Raw genomic sequence first — 15,091 nt, 5'->3', positions numbered from 1 at the left:
TCAGTAACACCAAAAGCGCTTTAAACGCTTGCAAACGCAAGGCGCGACGCACTGCCTTTTTTAAAAAAGAGCAGTGCAGCGCGGCTTTTCATATTGCTAAGCAACCACCGAGTCAGCTGTCTTGTCAATCAAATATTGAAGCGTGAGCGCTCTTTTGCTGTTAACTGTCATATTAGCAGAAACTTTAAAAAGAGGGCGCTTGCTCTGACCTTGTTTGAGGATAAGAGGAGCACAAACACGCAGGAGAGAGTGAGCGAGTGGAGTCCGGTTCTTCAAAGCAACTGTAAACTTCCCTCGCCACAACGTAAGGCCCGCCTCTCCCCTCATTCGATTGGACAATGGAAGACGCGAATGACGTCAGGCGCTCCTCCGCTCTCAGCGCTCCTTCAAAAACGCGTGCGCGGCAGGCGGCAGAAAACCGCAAGGCGCTCGGCGTGCATAAACAGCGCGCAAACGCGCCCTGCCCATAGAATATCATTCAAAAAAGGCGCCTGCAACTGCCATAAACGCTTTTGGTGTGACTGAGCCCTTACAAAGGAATGTACTTTCTTTTAACATATTTAAAGTATGCTTACAACATATTTGCGCGTATTTTTTACAATTAAACTTTTAACATACTTCAAAATAATTATACTTTAGTATATTTTCTAAAAGTATACTTTAAAAAATATACTTAAAGTTAAAGTTTTGTGCAATTTTTAAAGTATACTAAATTTAAACTTATTTTAAAATGTATTTTAGGTATACTTTATCGGTATGCTTAAAGTTATCATTATAATAATGCACTGACAGTATATTTCTAAAATACATTATTTAGTATTCTTTAGAAACAGTATATTTTAAGTACATTTTGAAAGTATATGGGGTGTACAAATGTATATTATTTTGTGGAGAAATAACGTGGGCTTAAAATTACGAGAGAGCAGTATGTTCAGTTACATTTTATATTGTAGATGTATACATTTGTAATATACTATTAACATAATAAGGTACACTTTAACTTCACTATAGTCAAGCATTGGATAAACCAATTGACTGTGTTTTACCACAAAATAACCATGGTTTTGCTAATAATAATCATACACCAAAAAAACATGGTTACTAAACTTTTACCATAAAAAAAAAACATTCATTTTCGTAAGGGGAATATTATGAGTGTTTGTTTTTTTGTAGTTTTTGAGTCAATTGCATACCGCTTATAGCTGTACACACATTAATTAACTTAAACAGTTTTCGTAAATGCATTTCAGAGAAAAGTGAATTCTGAGATTTGAATAATGCATCTGACGTGTGTGTGATGACGTCACGACGCACGTATTTTGATTTTTACCAGTCGTTCAAGGCGGACGGATTGAGTCCCAAGGTACGTTAAAATATCTTAAAATTAATTATATTTGATTATCGTTTGACCATTCTGAAGTTTATCAGTAGACTATCATATTTCGAATGCGAAATGTTGTCAATAACGCGGTGTCTAACTCGCTATTAGTGATAAGCTGCTGTGTAGCTTAGCTTAGCTTATAGCTAATGTTAAAGGTTTGAAAGATAGCACTGTTAGCCTGTTATATCGAATTAGTACACCCGATTGTTTTGTTAAATATATGTATTGGTGTGTATGTATATGTTAATGAAAAAAGGTAGCGTCAGAAAATCTGTTTTTTAAATGTAGCGTGAAAGTTAACCATTTATTGACTGTTTAGAGGTTGTAAGGCTTTTACCTAACTGTATTTAGTATTAATGATGCTGCATTCTTTCCTCAGAAGCTAAAGTTTTTCAAAGACATTTGTAGGGAGGACTTTGCAGCTAATGGTAAGTCATTTTAAACTCTTAAGATATAATAATTCATTCGTAGTAGTAAATCAAGCTTCAGTTTAGATAACATTATATACATATTGAGGCGGTTTCCCGGACAAGGATTAGACTAGTCCTAGACTAAAATAAATGTAAGAGCTGTCCAAAAACAACTTGCACTGACATATCTTAAAATACACCAGTGTCCTTTGTTTTGCCTCAAAATGCACACAGGTAATGTTTTTATTAAGGCATGTTTTTTGAAACTAGTTATATTTCTTAATTAAACTAAGGCCTAGTCCTGCTTTAAGATAATCCCTTTACAGGAAACCACCCAATTGTCTGCTTGTTGCATTTTCTTTCTGACAAGTTTTACATTTAAATTAAATACAATAAAATCTTTCTTTAGGAGCTGAAGTATTTTATGTAACGAGGATTTTGCAGCCCATATAGGCAAGTCATTATAATGAAAACTTTTACGGGTGGTTTCCCGGACAGGGATTAGCTCTATCCAGGACTAGACCTTAGTTTAATTAGGATAGTTTTAACAAACATGCCCTACCAAAAACTCCACCTATGTGCATAACGATGCAAAACAAAGGGCACTGATGTATTTTAAGATATGTCAGAGCAAGTTGTTTTCAGTTTGGACAGCTCTTACATTTATTTTAGTCCAGGACCAGTCCACTTCCTGTCCGGGAAACCGCCCCTTAATATATATGATGACATTTAAGTCAAGCTCTAGTTTAGGTAAAAATATATCTGCTATACAATCTCTGCCAGTAAACTATAGATTTAATACAGTAAGTCTTAAATAAATGTAATGTTTTATTATTAAACACTTTTTAATTGAGCTTATTGTCTCTCTTTTTCAGATTTCCTACAGCTGAACCAAAACCTGCCAGACTAAAGTTGATTTGGGAGAGAAAGATGTTGTAAACTCAATCATCTTGACATTCTTCAATGAGTAATTGTTCAATTTTTAGGCAAATACTGTACACTTTGAATGCTGTGAATAAAACTATATTTTAAATATATTTAAAATGAATTGTTTTTGACTGTTTTAATCAGCTTTTATTTATTTGGAAAAATTATTTTGGTTATGTTACCAGCTAAAGTAATCTATTCCCAAAATAGCACTTTAAGTATTGTTTAAGTTAAACAATTATTAACGCACTTGAAGTATACTCATTACTAATCTAGCTGCAGGTATGTAAAAGTATACAAAATGTAATGTACTTGGCATATTCATTTTTCACCAGGGCAGTTTTTAGAATTTTGGATTGGCCAAAAATATATAGAATGTACGCAAACAGTCTATTTAAGGTATACTGATTGTATGTTTGCAAGACACTCATAATACATTTGTAATGTACTCCTAACATAAATAAAACACACTCTAAATCCACTTATCAAGCATGAATTTAGCACAAAAACAGTCATGTACTTAAATTGTACTAAATACACTTGAAGTTGTTCCACTTTAGCACACAAAAGTACACTAAATACACTTAAAGTTGTACTTTGTTACAATTAATATACAACTAAAATATATTAAGTACAAAATTAGTTGTTCCAAAATAGCACTCTTTAAATAAACTAATCAATAGCACACTTTAAGTATACTGGTCATTAGTGCGACTGCAAGTATACTTAAGTATATCAAAATTAAATATATTTAGCATACTATTTTTTCACCAGGGCAGCAAAGATACTGAGGTATATTTTACACTGTTGTGTTGTTTTTTAACAACTGCATCTGAAAACCGCTTCACTAAAACCATGTCTGAGGTAAAAGTAATAAAACAAGGCTGGAGTGCAGACAATAAAGTAACTTTTGCTTGATTATAGAAAACAAACTTTCTTATTATTTGAGACACCCGCCGGATACATCAGAAAGCTGCTGATTAAACTTTTATGAATCAAAAGTTATTTTAAAGTACAACTTGTATTTTGGCAATATAGTTTGCAACAATATAACTTAAGTGACTAACATTCAGATAGAAGTGTTATATTAAACTTTGTGGGGCGGTTTCCCGGACAGGTAAATGAGGTAAAAGGCCTAGTCATGGCTTGAGCTAATCCCTGTCCGGGAAACCACCGCTATAAGTCTTTAGTTTTTTTACTGTTTTTTTTTCTTTTCCTTACTTACAAAGAAATATCTTGTCTTGTTTTTTAGTTTATTTAAATGCTTGTTTTGTCTTTTTTTGAATTCATTGGAAGTCATCTCAAGGACCACTGGTTAAGAAACACTCATGCGATTTAAATATAGTTAAAAAGATTTCTCTCTTCTAGATTCTCAGGCCTAATGTGTGACAATAATTCTCAGACCCCAAATTTCCTCAGATCAAGGTAAGTCAATGTATTGCACAGATGAAATGACATGTCTGGTTTGTTTGCAACTGTTGCATAGTTTATTTCCCTAAGGCAAATTTTTTATGACATTGTGGGGCGGTTTACGTGGATTACTTTAGATTAATCCAGGAATACAAATTAGTTATATTAGGGTCTTTATTTATACTTTTTACAATAAAACGTTACTGGTATGTGTGATCTTGACTAGAAAACCGTACCTGTGTATTTTTTTATGCCCCAGTATAGGACCGTTTTATTACAGTCCTTCCTCTTGTACCTGCCGAGACAACAACCAATCCACCAGCCAGTTTGTGTCCAAAGATGAATTAGAAGATCTCCAGAGACGTCGAGCAGAAGAGTACAAACAACATCAGATCAGGTTCTGCAAGATGCATTATTTTATTATAGAGTCCCACATGTATGTATGTATGTATGTATGTATGTATGTATGTATGTATGTATGTATGTAATATATATATATATATATATATATATATATATATATATATATATATATATATATATATATATATATATATATATATATATATATATATATATATATATATATATATGCGCAATAAGTTTTCTGGAAAAAAATCCCTTTTTAAGCACATGTGCTAAACTGTTCGCTTTAAATGCTTATATCTTCTGTATGTCAATGTTGATTCATACCAAAATGCTTTTTTGCATAGTTGTGTTTGACACATAAACGTCTCGGGTTACGTATGTAACTGTTGTTCACTGAGAGGGAACGAGGCGCTGCGTCTCCCCTATCACACCCTCTGCATCCCCGTAACGCCGTCCTTGGCAACATTTCAGATAGCGATATACTTCTTGGCTCCCGCTTCACCCTGTCTTTGTCGTTAAGTCTCACCATTGATTGAATTTGATATACACCTTTAGACGCACTTACCACTGGAAGCGTCCTTGAATTCGAAGTTAACTAAGATTTGGGAACCCTGTTAAATGTACTTTAAATACAACTATACCAACCACAGTGTGCAGCAGAGGAGGCAGACTAGATCAGAGCGCTAACAGTAGCCGTTAGCCATGCAGATAATATATCAGTTGACATATCATCACATAACTATAAATATACACTTTTACAGTAATAACGAAGGCACTGTAATAATAAACACTTTGAAAAATGTGTTTACTGTGCAGAGATCTCTTTAACTTTAATCTCATTCTTTTTCATTGAAGTGGGGGACTGGAGAGTTTAAAGCTGAATGCCGACACGCCACCTATCCAACTGGATAAAATAATTTTACAGATCTGAAAAGATTTTGGGCTTTTGACAAAACATTTGGGGCTTGAGCCCCAGAAGCCACCCCCTCGCTCCGCCCCTGGGTCCGAATAAACGCAACGTATCAAAGATATGCTTACCGATAGAGATTAAATGTCTTTAACTAGAATCTTGTCCTTGTATGACTCAAGCAGGACAGGTAGAGAGAATGATGTTCTTGTTCTTGCCCCTCCCAACACTCCGCTCCAGTATCCAATCAGAGGATTCAGAGTTACTCCCATGACTAAAACTTTCATTCCTGGTGAGTTGAAATACTGATGCTTTTCTGTATGATTTCTAATGATCTGACATTTTGACAAAAGCACACACTGTAAAAAATGTTGATGTAGTTATGCAGTAAGTTGTAAGTATACAACTAAAATAACACCCTCATGCACGGAACCAAAAAGATTAATAGAGTCCCAGAATGCTTTGCACGAGGCTTTTATTTTATAGTTTTATTCTGTAAAGACAAAGACTTTAATGTTTAATGTTAATTTTACTTTGAACAAACTGTTGCCAGTAAATAACAAACTTAAATCTACAGTAAGTTACTGGCAAACAGCTGCTAGTAATACTGTAATTTTTACAGATATTTTTACAGTGCATCTACAAGGTTAGAAAGTGACAAAAAAGTTAAAAAAATATATATTTTAAAAATGTATTTTTTACACGTAATCAAAGAAATCTTTCACTCTTATATGAATTGTTAGGTCTAGCTGTACAAACACAAAACAGAGAAATTTACAAGGTTTGTTTGGCTAAATACAGATTTTTGCTAATGGTGGAGGGTTGCTTTTATTACTCATATAAATCATTTGAGGTGTCTCAGTATGGGGTTTAGCTCTCTTTCAAACAATAAAACAAAGCTCCAATGGACTCTATGTACACTTAACTTAACTTATTTCTATGTAAAGTAAACAAGCATCAACAAAATTTGCTGTGTTTTTTGGCTGTTTTGGCAGCCAATGTTCCTGAATATCATAGAGCTCTGAGATTTCACTGGAAATACGTCAAGTGCCGCCGTGCATAGAGTCCATTGTAGAAATTTGCATCTCGATCCAATCTGTAATCATTTAATGTGAGTCAGATTCTTGATTCCATATTTCCAAATCTTAAAGGTATTGCAGGGGATTTTCTTTTTCCAGGTGGATCATCAAGACTATTGGTCCTCCTAGTTGTCAATCAGGAGTGTTGCGCAATTGCATTTTTTAAAAAGTGGTGAAGCCGGTTCTTTTCTAAAATTCGAGAAAATCCTCTGCTACACCTTTAAGGTCACGTTTTTTTGTGATCACATTTTTTTTTTAAACTCTGTTGTTATTAATTCTATGCGGAAGTCTACCAGAAGTTAAGTTTGGTCACAACACCAGGAAGATGCTCAGTTGTAGGCAATCCAGATGTTCCCTGTAGTTTTCTAGAAGTGATTTCTGTAAAAACATACCCACCTTTGCATGAGCGTTGTAACTTTGCATGTTGTTTATGCTCAAACAGCAACATTACACACTAACTTTAAAAAAAGTGAAGTAAGTTTAAGAAAGTCATTTAAGTGGGTCATAAATGAAAGTTTGTAAAAGAGCTCATGGGATTTCAAACTTGTTCAGGTGTCACTGAGGGTACAGAAGGGTCTGCTGTCAGTAATGGATGTTAAGGAGGATACGATTGTTTTAGGCCAGAATGAGGGAAATCTGACCATCTCGTCCAGCAGCCTTGAACATCTTAATGAGCTGCTGAGCAGAGTGACCTACACCAGCACCATCTTCCACATCAAAACTGAAGATCTCGGTAAGAATCGTCCAGCATTATTAGGATTACTTTAAACATCAGGCTACTCATTATGTAACTTTCTATATTTGAAAGTTGCTTATCCTTTCACTTCTTATTCAATTTGTGTTTTAATTTACGTGTGAATGCTTGTTCATAGCTTACTTCTCTTTTGAGAACCATGAGGTCATATTCCCTATTGAGATCAGACGTCAGTCAGTCCCTAATCTTTATGACCCGGGGAAAGGTAAGAACAAGCCATGTTATCATGTTATTCTTAATATTTAATGGTCTTTTATGTAACTAGTACAGTCCAGTTTTTAAGGAAGTAACATCTAAGACTTCCTTTATTGAAAATAACTTATGGACTTAAGTTTACATTACAGCGATTATTTATTATGTTTTTATTTGTCACTAGTAAGTGATATTAGATGGAGGCGGCATACTTATTTTAAAATAAGTGGTGGCTGGTCAATGAAGGTGGTCAAAGAAGGAAGCTACTTTAACATGGTACCAAAAGTTAAATATATATAGTGCAAATGAATACAAAATAAAAATCATTTAGTTGTACTATTTCACTGTTAGTCACGTTATATTTTATATTAAAAAAAGTTAAAACTGTATTTCATTGTGTGTGTCTGGGGCGCCACCCAAATGAGTGTGTATGTAGGTCAGTAAACTTGTAAAAGCATGTGACTTGAGATTGAGCTCTAATTGGCTTGTTTTAGATAGTCCTTGGGGCGCAGCCCTGTGCACCCAAACCCTCCCACTTATGTTGTAAGAGAAGAGTAAGGGAACTTCGAGCTGTAAGGGAACTTCGTGCTTGTGCTGCACTATTTATGCAAAAAGGAAAGTACTGGCTTGTGATTAGACAACTTTACTTTGTGTGTGTGTGTGTGTGTGTGTGTGTGTGTGTGTGTTTGCATGCATGTGTTTCAGAGGTTGCATTAAAGGTGTAGGATTTTCTCGAATTTTAGAAAATAACTGCCTTCTCCACATTTTTAAAAATGCAATTGCGCAACACTCCTGATTGACAACTTGCAGGACCAATAGTCTTGATGATCCACCCAGAAAAAGAAAATCTCCGCAATGCCTTTAACAAAAAATTTTTGTCTTAAAAAGGACAAATGTGAGTCATTTTGAGAGATTGCACTTACAACTCGGGTACGTACTAGTGTCACAAGTTTAGTTTAATTCATATTTTTATACGTTTGTTAATATTTAATTGCAAGCGTATTTTGTGATTCGATTTGTTTATGTTTGCCTGTTCAGCACAAAGTTTGGGTGTTCGTGCATTTATTTCATGTGCAGGGTTCCCACGGGTCCTTGAAAGTTTGTGCATCTGGGGAAAAAATTCAAGGCCCTGGGAAGTTTTTGAAAATAAACATAAATAGATAGAGGTCATTGAAAGTGCTTAACTGCTAAACTGTTAGTTTTAAATGCTTATATCTTCTGTATGTGAATGTTGATTCATACCAAAATGCATTTTTGCATAGTTGTGTTTGACACATGAAAACGTCTCTGGTTACGTATGTAACTGTTGTTCCCTAAGAAGGGAACGAGATTCTGCGTCTCCTTTGCCATACTTCCTGTGTCCCTGTAACGCCGTCTTTCAATATTTCAGATAGCGATATATTTTCTGGTTTCCGTGTCACCTTGTCGTTAAGCCTCAGCATTGGTTGAATTTTATATACACATACGCACTTACCCCTGGAGACTTTGTATGTCTTGTAAGTTCATGATTAGAAATGAACTTATGAAGAAAAACAGTTATTATAACAGTTAATAATTGAGTATGATTTTTACAACGCTGTTCGTCAAAAAATTAAAAAGTCTAACGCAACCTCTGGAGTGTGCACGTGTGTTAGAATAATTACCTTGATTAGTTAATTCCTGATAATAAACCCACATTATACTAAAATTTACAGATTCACAGTACATTTATTTCATGCTTTAGTTGACTTCAACAGTAACATTTTCAGCATTTTAGCTAAGCAGTAATGATATTCATCACCTGATAAACGGCTATTTACAGTCCTGCATTACTACAGTAAAAGTTTGATCTTGAGTAACAGCCGCCACTGTCTAAAATGCATTTTATTGGACACGTGGTACACTTTATGAAAATTATCTCCCTCTCTTTCTCTTTTTCTCTTTGTAGATATCAACTCCCAGGTGACTGTACTTGTTAAGGCATTTCTGAGATATAAGGAACTGAATGCTCTTATTCAAAGTATTCGTGTGAACTACCCAAAGATAAAGATGATTGTAGCAGATGACAGTCTTATCCCAGAGATGATTGTTGGTGAAAATATCGAACACTACATAATGCCCCCGGCACAGGTAACAAAACAACACGTAATCTTAATGATGCTCCTTGTGTCATTTTGAAAACAAACAATATATAAGGAGGTCAGATGCAAAAGCCCCTTGATGAACAACAGTAATTTTAGATAATTTACTCACCACCATGTCATCCAAAATGTAGATGTCTTTCTTTGTTCAGTCGAGAAGAAATTATGTTTTTTGAGGAAAACATTCCAGGACTTTTCTCATTTTAATGGACTTTAATAGAGCCCAACATTTAATACTTAACTCAACACTTAACAGTTTTTTTTCAATGGAGTTTCAAAGGACTATAACAATCCCAAACGAGGCATAAGGGTCTTATCTAGCGAAACGATTGTCATTTTTGACCAGAAAAATAAAAAATATTCACTTTTAAACTTTTCGTCTAGGTCCGGTCCAGCACGACCTAACGTAGGGAGGTCACGTGTTACATATATAAAACGCACATTTGCGGACCATTTTAAACAATAAACTGACACAAAGACATTAATTAGTATCAGTTGACATACAACAACGTCGGAACGGTCCTCTTTCAACACACTTGTAAACACTGGGGCGGAGTTTTGCGTTCATCCTCTGTGACCTCATGACGGATTGCGTGGGGTCAGCTGGCGCATCACGACCGGATCTACATGATGAGAAGTTGTGCTTTAAAAGTGTATATTTGTTATTTTTCTAGTCAAAAATGACAATCGTTTTGCTAGATAAGACCCTTATGCCTCGTTTGGGATTGTTTATAGTCCTTTGAAACTGTTAAGTGTTGATTTAAGTATTAAATGTTGGGCTCTGTTAAAGTCCATTAAAGTGAGAAAAATCCTGCAATGCTTTCCTCAAAAAACATAATTTCTTCTAGACTGAACAAAGAAAGACATCAACATTTTGGATGACATGGTGGTGAGTAAATTATCTGGATTTTTCTTTTAAGAAAATGGACTAATCCTTTAACCAGTCCTCTTTGGCTTAATAGAAAAGAACAGCAAGAAAATGTTTACTTTCCTTGTTTTAAAATGATTCATTTTAAATGAGCTATCACTTTAAGAAATGGGTCATGGCACACTCCTACCTCTATGTACAGTTGACATTTAAAGGAATAGTTCACAGACAATTCTGTCAGCATTTACAACCCGTACAGTTGTCCCAAGATTGTATACATTTCTTTGCTCTGCTAAACACACATTAAGATATTTTAAAGGGACATTCCACTTTTTTTGAAAGTATGCTCATTTTCCAGCTCTCTTAGAGTTAAACATTTGATTCTTACCGTTTTGGAATCCATTCAGCCGATCTCCGGGTCTGGCGGAGCTTAGCACAATCCATTGAATCTGAGAAAATTCCTCGATTATTACGCCAGAATGAGAGTATAGTTCCTAACCATATTTGCCTAGAAAATCGCAACTTTTAATTTTCTGTCGGTCTTAGTACACGATGTAACTACAAAAGAGTCAAGTTTTAAATAGGAAAACTTATATAGAATATCGAAACTCTTTGGTTATTTTTAGCGCGATGCTAATGGTCTAATCAGATTCAATGGATTGTGCTAAGCTATGCTAAAAGTGCTAGGACCATACCCAGAGATCAGCTGAATGGATTCCAAAACGGTAAGAATCAAATGTTTAACTCTAGGGGAGCTGGAAAATGAGAATATTAAAAAAGAAGTGGAGTGTCCCTTTAAAGGATGTCTTTCATAGTGGAAAGTCAACGATGCCCCAAGTGTTTGGTTCTTAACATTTTTCACTTGAGGGTGAGTTAATGATGACAGAATTTTAATTTTGATTTTATTTAATTTAAATATTGGTTTATTCATTATTTGATTTATTATTTATTCAGTTTTTTCAGTATGTGAGGATTCTCTTGTGACAGCAATTACTTTAAAATGATTATTTGTTTGTTAAGGGCTGGTTTGCCGGCAGAAATCTGGCATTGTCACAAGTCACAACTAAATACTTCTTATGGGTGGACGATGACTTTATGTTTCTGAATGAGACGCGTATAGAGAGATTTGTGGAGATTATGGAAGCCGTTCCTGAATTAGATGTGGTAAGTAAGGCTACTATAGTAAGTGATCGACTTATGAACAGGTGCACTAAAAATTAAATTGTATGTTGCATGCATAGACTTATAAGCTTAACTTTCTCAGGTCGGTGGTGAGGTAGAAAGAAATCAGTTTGCCTTTAAATTGAATTATAAAGAAGGGAACAGCGAAGAAGGCGGTTGCATCTCACGTGTTGGAGGTTTTTACGCACCCCTGCCCGGATTTAAAGGGTGCTTCTTCGTCGATGGAGTTGTGAACTACTTTATGGGTCGAACGGATGCCGTGCGTAAGGTCGGTTTTGACCCGTTCCTCAAAAGGGACGGACACAGTGGTAAGTGGACTGTAAAGTATTAGGTTACAGGAACTCTGCCTTTAACCCATCATACCTAAACTTTTGAAAAGACAATGATCAGCAATAATACTGTGTGTTTTTCCTTAACCTTCAGAATTCTTCATTGATGGACTTGGAGAGTTGTTAGTTGTCACCTGTCAAGGTCTCAGAATTGGTCATCAGAAAAAAACGGACACACCCGACTACGGAAAATACAGACATCCTCCAAAAGCTGATTCAGAAAATAAACTGACTCACCATTATTTCAAGAATCATCTAAAATGCATCAACTACTAAAGTACATGTACAGGTGAAATCACAACATCCAGTTTATCTTTAAATGTGATTTGAAATAATCATTATTTGTATAAATTCATTTCGTGTTCCTTAATAAACAAGTCATTATACTGTTTTTTGTTTGTTTGTTTTGAGTAAACTCTTGTTTCAGTGTCATCTGAGCTTTACACAGTTAAAGGCATCAAATAATATACTTTACAATATCAACAAATCAATAATAATAATGTTTTACAGTATGTTGTTAAACATGACAGACATTAAGTGGTGATATTAATGCCCAGATAGTAAAGGTACGTCTATAAGATGTTTGCTAAAGATCTGGAGATCTGATGTGTAAAAACATCTCGCAAAGGTCTGTTTTTTTTTCCAAATCAGACATCTTCAGTATGTCTACATGACATCTGCCAGAAAGCAGTCTGCAGATGAGGAAACAATAAAAAAACAGATATCAAATAGACATCTCTGAGATATATGTGTGCTATAAACTGATCTATATAAATTACTGGATTGTACATGACGTCACAATTGTGAAGCCACCGTGCTGCCATATTGGTAGGCTTAAACATTACATTAAATTAAAAGAAGTTATGAGATTTTAATGGGGACATATCATGAAAATCTGATTGTTTCCATGTTTAAGTGCTATAATTGGGTCCCCAGTGCTTCTATAATCCTAGAAAATGTGAAAAAGATCAACCCAGTAACTTAGTTTTGGTAAACCATTCTCTGCAAGCATGTCGAAAAATATGTCATTGAAATTTGGCTCCAATTGTGATGTCAAAAGGGGATAATACCGCCCCTTAATCTGCACTATCCAATCATGGCACTGCCATTTTAGCGCAAAGAGAGAGAGAGAAAATAATTAAAGCAACAATATGTAGTTTTTTTACCTTTAAATAATGTCTCTAAAATTATTTCAGTGATAGAACAACTTTTAACTGGACAAATTGTACTGTTGCTGCAACCTGAGCAGCCTCCTAGCTGCTACAAGCACACTCTGAAAGTGGCGGTGGAGGGTAGAGCACACAGCCCCGCCCCTCCCCCTGCCTGCAGAAGAGTGTCTGATACCAGGCACTGTTGCGCTTTTCAACCACATGGGGGAGCTGTAAGTCATTTTTACACGGAAACTACATAGTGTTGCTTTAACAGCACAATTAAGTTTTAATTTTAAAGCTCCCGTTCTGTCTGTGATTTTGAAGCTTTGATTGTGTTTATAGTGGGCAATATAACATGTGTTCATATTTTTCACACAATTTACTTATCTGTATAGCGCTGTTTTCACTGTCCTCAAAACAGGCTGATGTCCTTCTTGTTATGTGAAGTCCCTCGAGTTCTGATTGTGTAGTTTGTTTAGTGTGTTGTGATTCGATAGCAGCTTAGCTTAGCAGAGCCTTTTGAGCCAAAGCTGGTGACTGACGTATTCCTGTGGGCGGAGTTTAGTCAACGAACTGTTTTACTGACGTCATTAAAGCAGGAAATAGAGGGCTGTAGTCCAAACCGGCCGTTTGTTGTAGGCTTTTAAAGAGGAATTCTATTGAAGAAAATATATCGCCTGTCAGTGAACTTTGAGCTTTATCATTATTATTATGCTATTATAGCAACATTTCACACTAACTAGGGTTTAAAAAATGGTATCAGGAAGAACGTGACCTTTAAACAAACCACCATTATGGCGATCAGTGTTTGCATTTCATCAGATCATTTGCATTTAAAATGATTCACCTAAAATGGCACATTTTTGTCACACTTCAAAGTGGCAATTTTAGCATGTTATAATAAATTATCGATATGATATTTTGAGCTAGAACGTCACATACATACTTTGGGGACATCAAAGTTTTATTTTACATCTTAAAAAAAGTCTTATTATGCCACCCTTAGTCCCCATGCGAAGGCTGAGGTTCTTTTCACAGATGTTTAATGCATTCATCGACATCAGGCACCGAGTGCAGACTTGCGCGCTGAAATCGCTTTACGCCCCAGAAGTCATTGCAGCAAAACAATGCCGGAGGTCAGTGACCAACAGGAAGATCACACACATCTCAATTCTCAAAAGTGCGTTCTATGTTCTCGCGACCTGAGTTCGCTCTTCCAAGGTCGCATGGCAAGACCGATCTCCACGAGAACGCAAGTCCGTTCTTTGAGTTCTTGGAATTGAGTGGTCTCTCACTAGTGATGGCAAAATGAGGCTTCCTGAACCACTGACGCTTCACGACCTAAGCAGAATTTTATTCATTGTCTGGTTATATAATAAAAAGTATATATTTTCTGTGTGAATTTTCTTGAGATGTCATACACACAGATAAGTATTCATTTAATTGTTTGAAGAATGACAGTATGACCTATACAAGTAGCCTACGACTTTGTTTAGTACAGTAGTCTGGGGTGAGAAAAATGTAAAAAATAAAATGTGTGTGTGTAAAGTGGAACAATTAATAGTTTTAGTGCTGTGTAGTGCCTATGGGACTGCCCAGCTAACAAATTTAGGTTCTAAAAACGTTTTCCAAACGTTCTATTTTGGTTGTGGGAACGTTGTTTTGGAACGTTATTTAAACGTTAAAATGTCCAGTTTTCTTGTCGTGATTATAACGTTATTTAAAGGTTCTAAAAACGTTCTATATAACGTTTTCCTAACTATATTTTCACCCATTATACAACGTTCTTAGAACATTTATTTATAACGTTCTTAAAACGTTAAAATGTCCAGTTTTCTTGTCGTGATTATAACGTTATTTAAAGGTTCTAAAAACGTTCCATATAACGTTTTCCTACCTTTATTTTCACCCATTATAGAACGTTCTTAAAACATTTATTTATAACGTTCTTAAAACGTTAAAATGTCCAGTTTTCTTGTCGTGATTATAACGTTATTTAAAGGTTCTAAAAA

General features: G+C 35.3%; 1 protein-coding gene across 2 annotated transcripts; it reads left to right on the top strand.

Annotated features, from left to right (window-relative positions):
* The first annotated feature begins 3,500 nt into the window (after positions 1 to 3,500).
* LOC141364346 (beta-1,4 N-acetylgalactosaminyltransferase 2-like) lies at positions 3,501 to 12,319 on the top strand. Of its 2 annotated transcripts, none has more exons than XM_073868900.1 (10): positions 3,501 to 4,143; positions 4,393 to 4,525; positions 5,590 to 5,696; positions 6,148 to 6,185; positions 7,036 to 7,216; positions 7,356 to 7,442; positions 9,357 to 9,538; positions 11,438 to 11,581; positions 11,682 to 11,907; positions 12,023 to 12,319. In XM_073868900.1, the coding sequence occupies exons 3-10, from the start codon at positions 5,675 to 5,677 to the stop codon at positions 12,202 to 12,204; spliced, it is 1,062 nt and encodes a 353-aa protein (XP_073725001.1). In that variant the 5' UTR covers positions 3,501 to 4,143; positions 4,393 to 4,525; positions 5,590 to 5,674; the 3' UTR covers positions 12,205 to 12,319. The 2 variants fall into 2 exon arrangements, with proteins under 2 accessions (XP_073725001.1, XP_073725000.1); XM_073868899.1 differs by having other exon boundaries at positions 4,388 to 4,525.
* The last annotated feature ends 2,772 nt before the right edge of the window (positions 12,320 to 15,091 follow it).

Source organism: Misgurnus anguillicaudatus, chromosome 6 (genome assembly GCF_027580225.2).
Source record: "Misgurnus anguillicaudatus chromosome 6, ASM2758022v2, whole genome shotgun sequence".
NCBI classification, from domain to species: domain Eukaryota; kingdom Metazoa; phylum Chordata; class Actinopteri; order Cypriniformes; family Cobitidae; genus Misgurnus; species Misgurnus anguillicaudatus.
The sequence above is the reverse complement of the archived record's forward strand: the minus strand, read 5'-3'. Positions and strand labels throughout refer to the sequence as shown.

Bases quoted from the DNA above. Each gene is read 5' to 3' on its own strand.
- LOC141364346 (XM_073868899.1), top strand. From the start codon at position 4,100: ATGTGTGACAATAATTCTCAGACCCCAAATTTCCTCAGATCAAG. The intron at 5,697-6,147 runs GTGAGTTGAAAT...ATGAATTGTTAG, and splicing joins GACTAAAACTTTCATTCCTG to GTCTAGCTGTACAAACACAA. The intron at 6,186-7,035 runs GTTTGTTTGGCT...AAACTTGTTCAG, and splicing joins AAAACAGAGAAATTTACAAG to GTGTCACTGAGGGTACAGAA.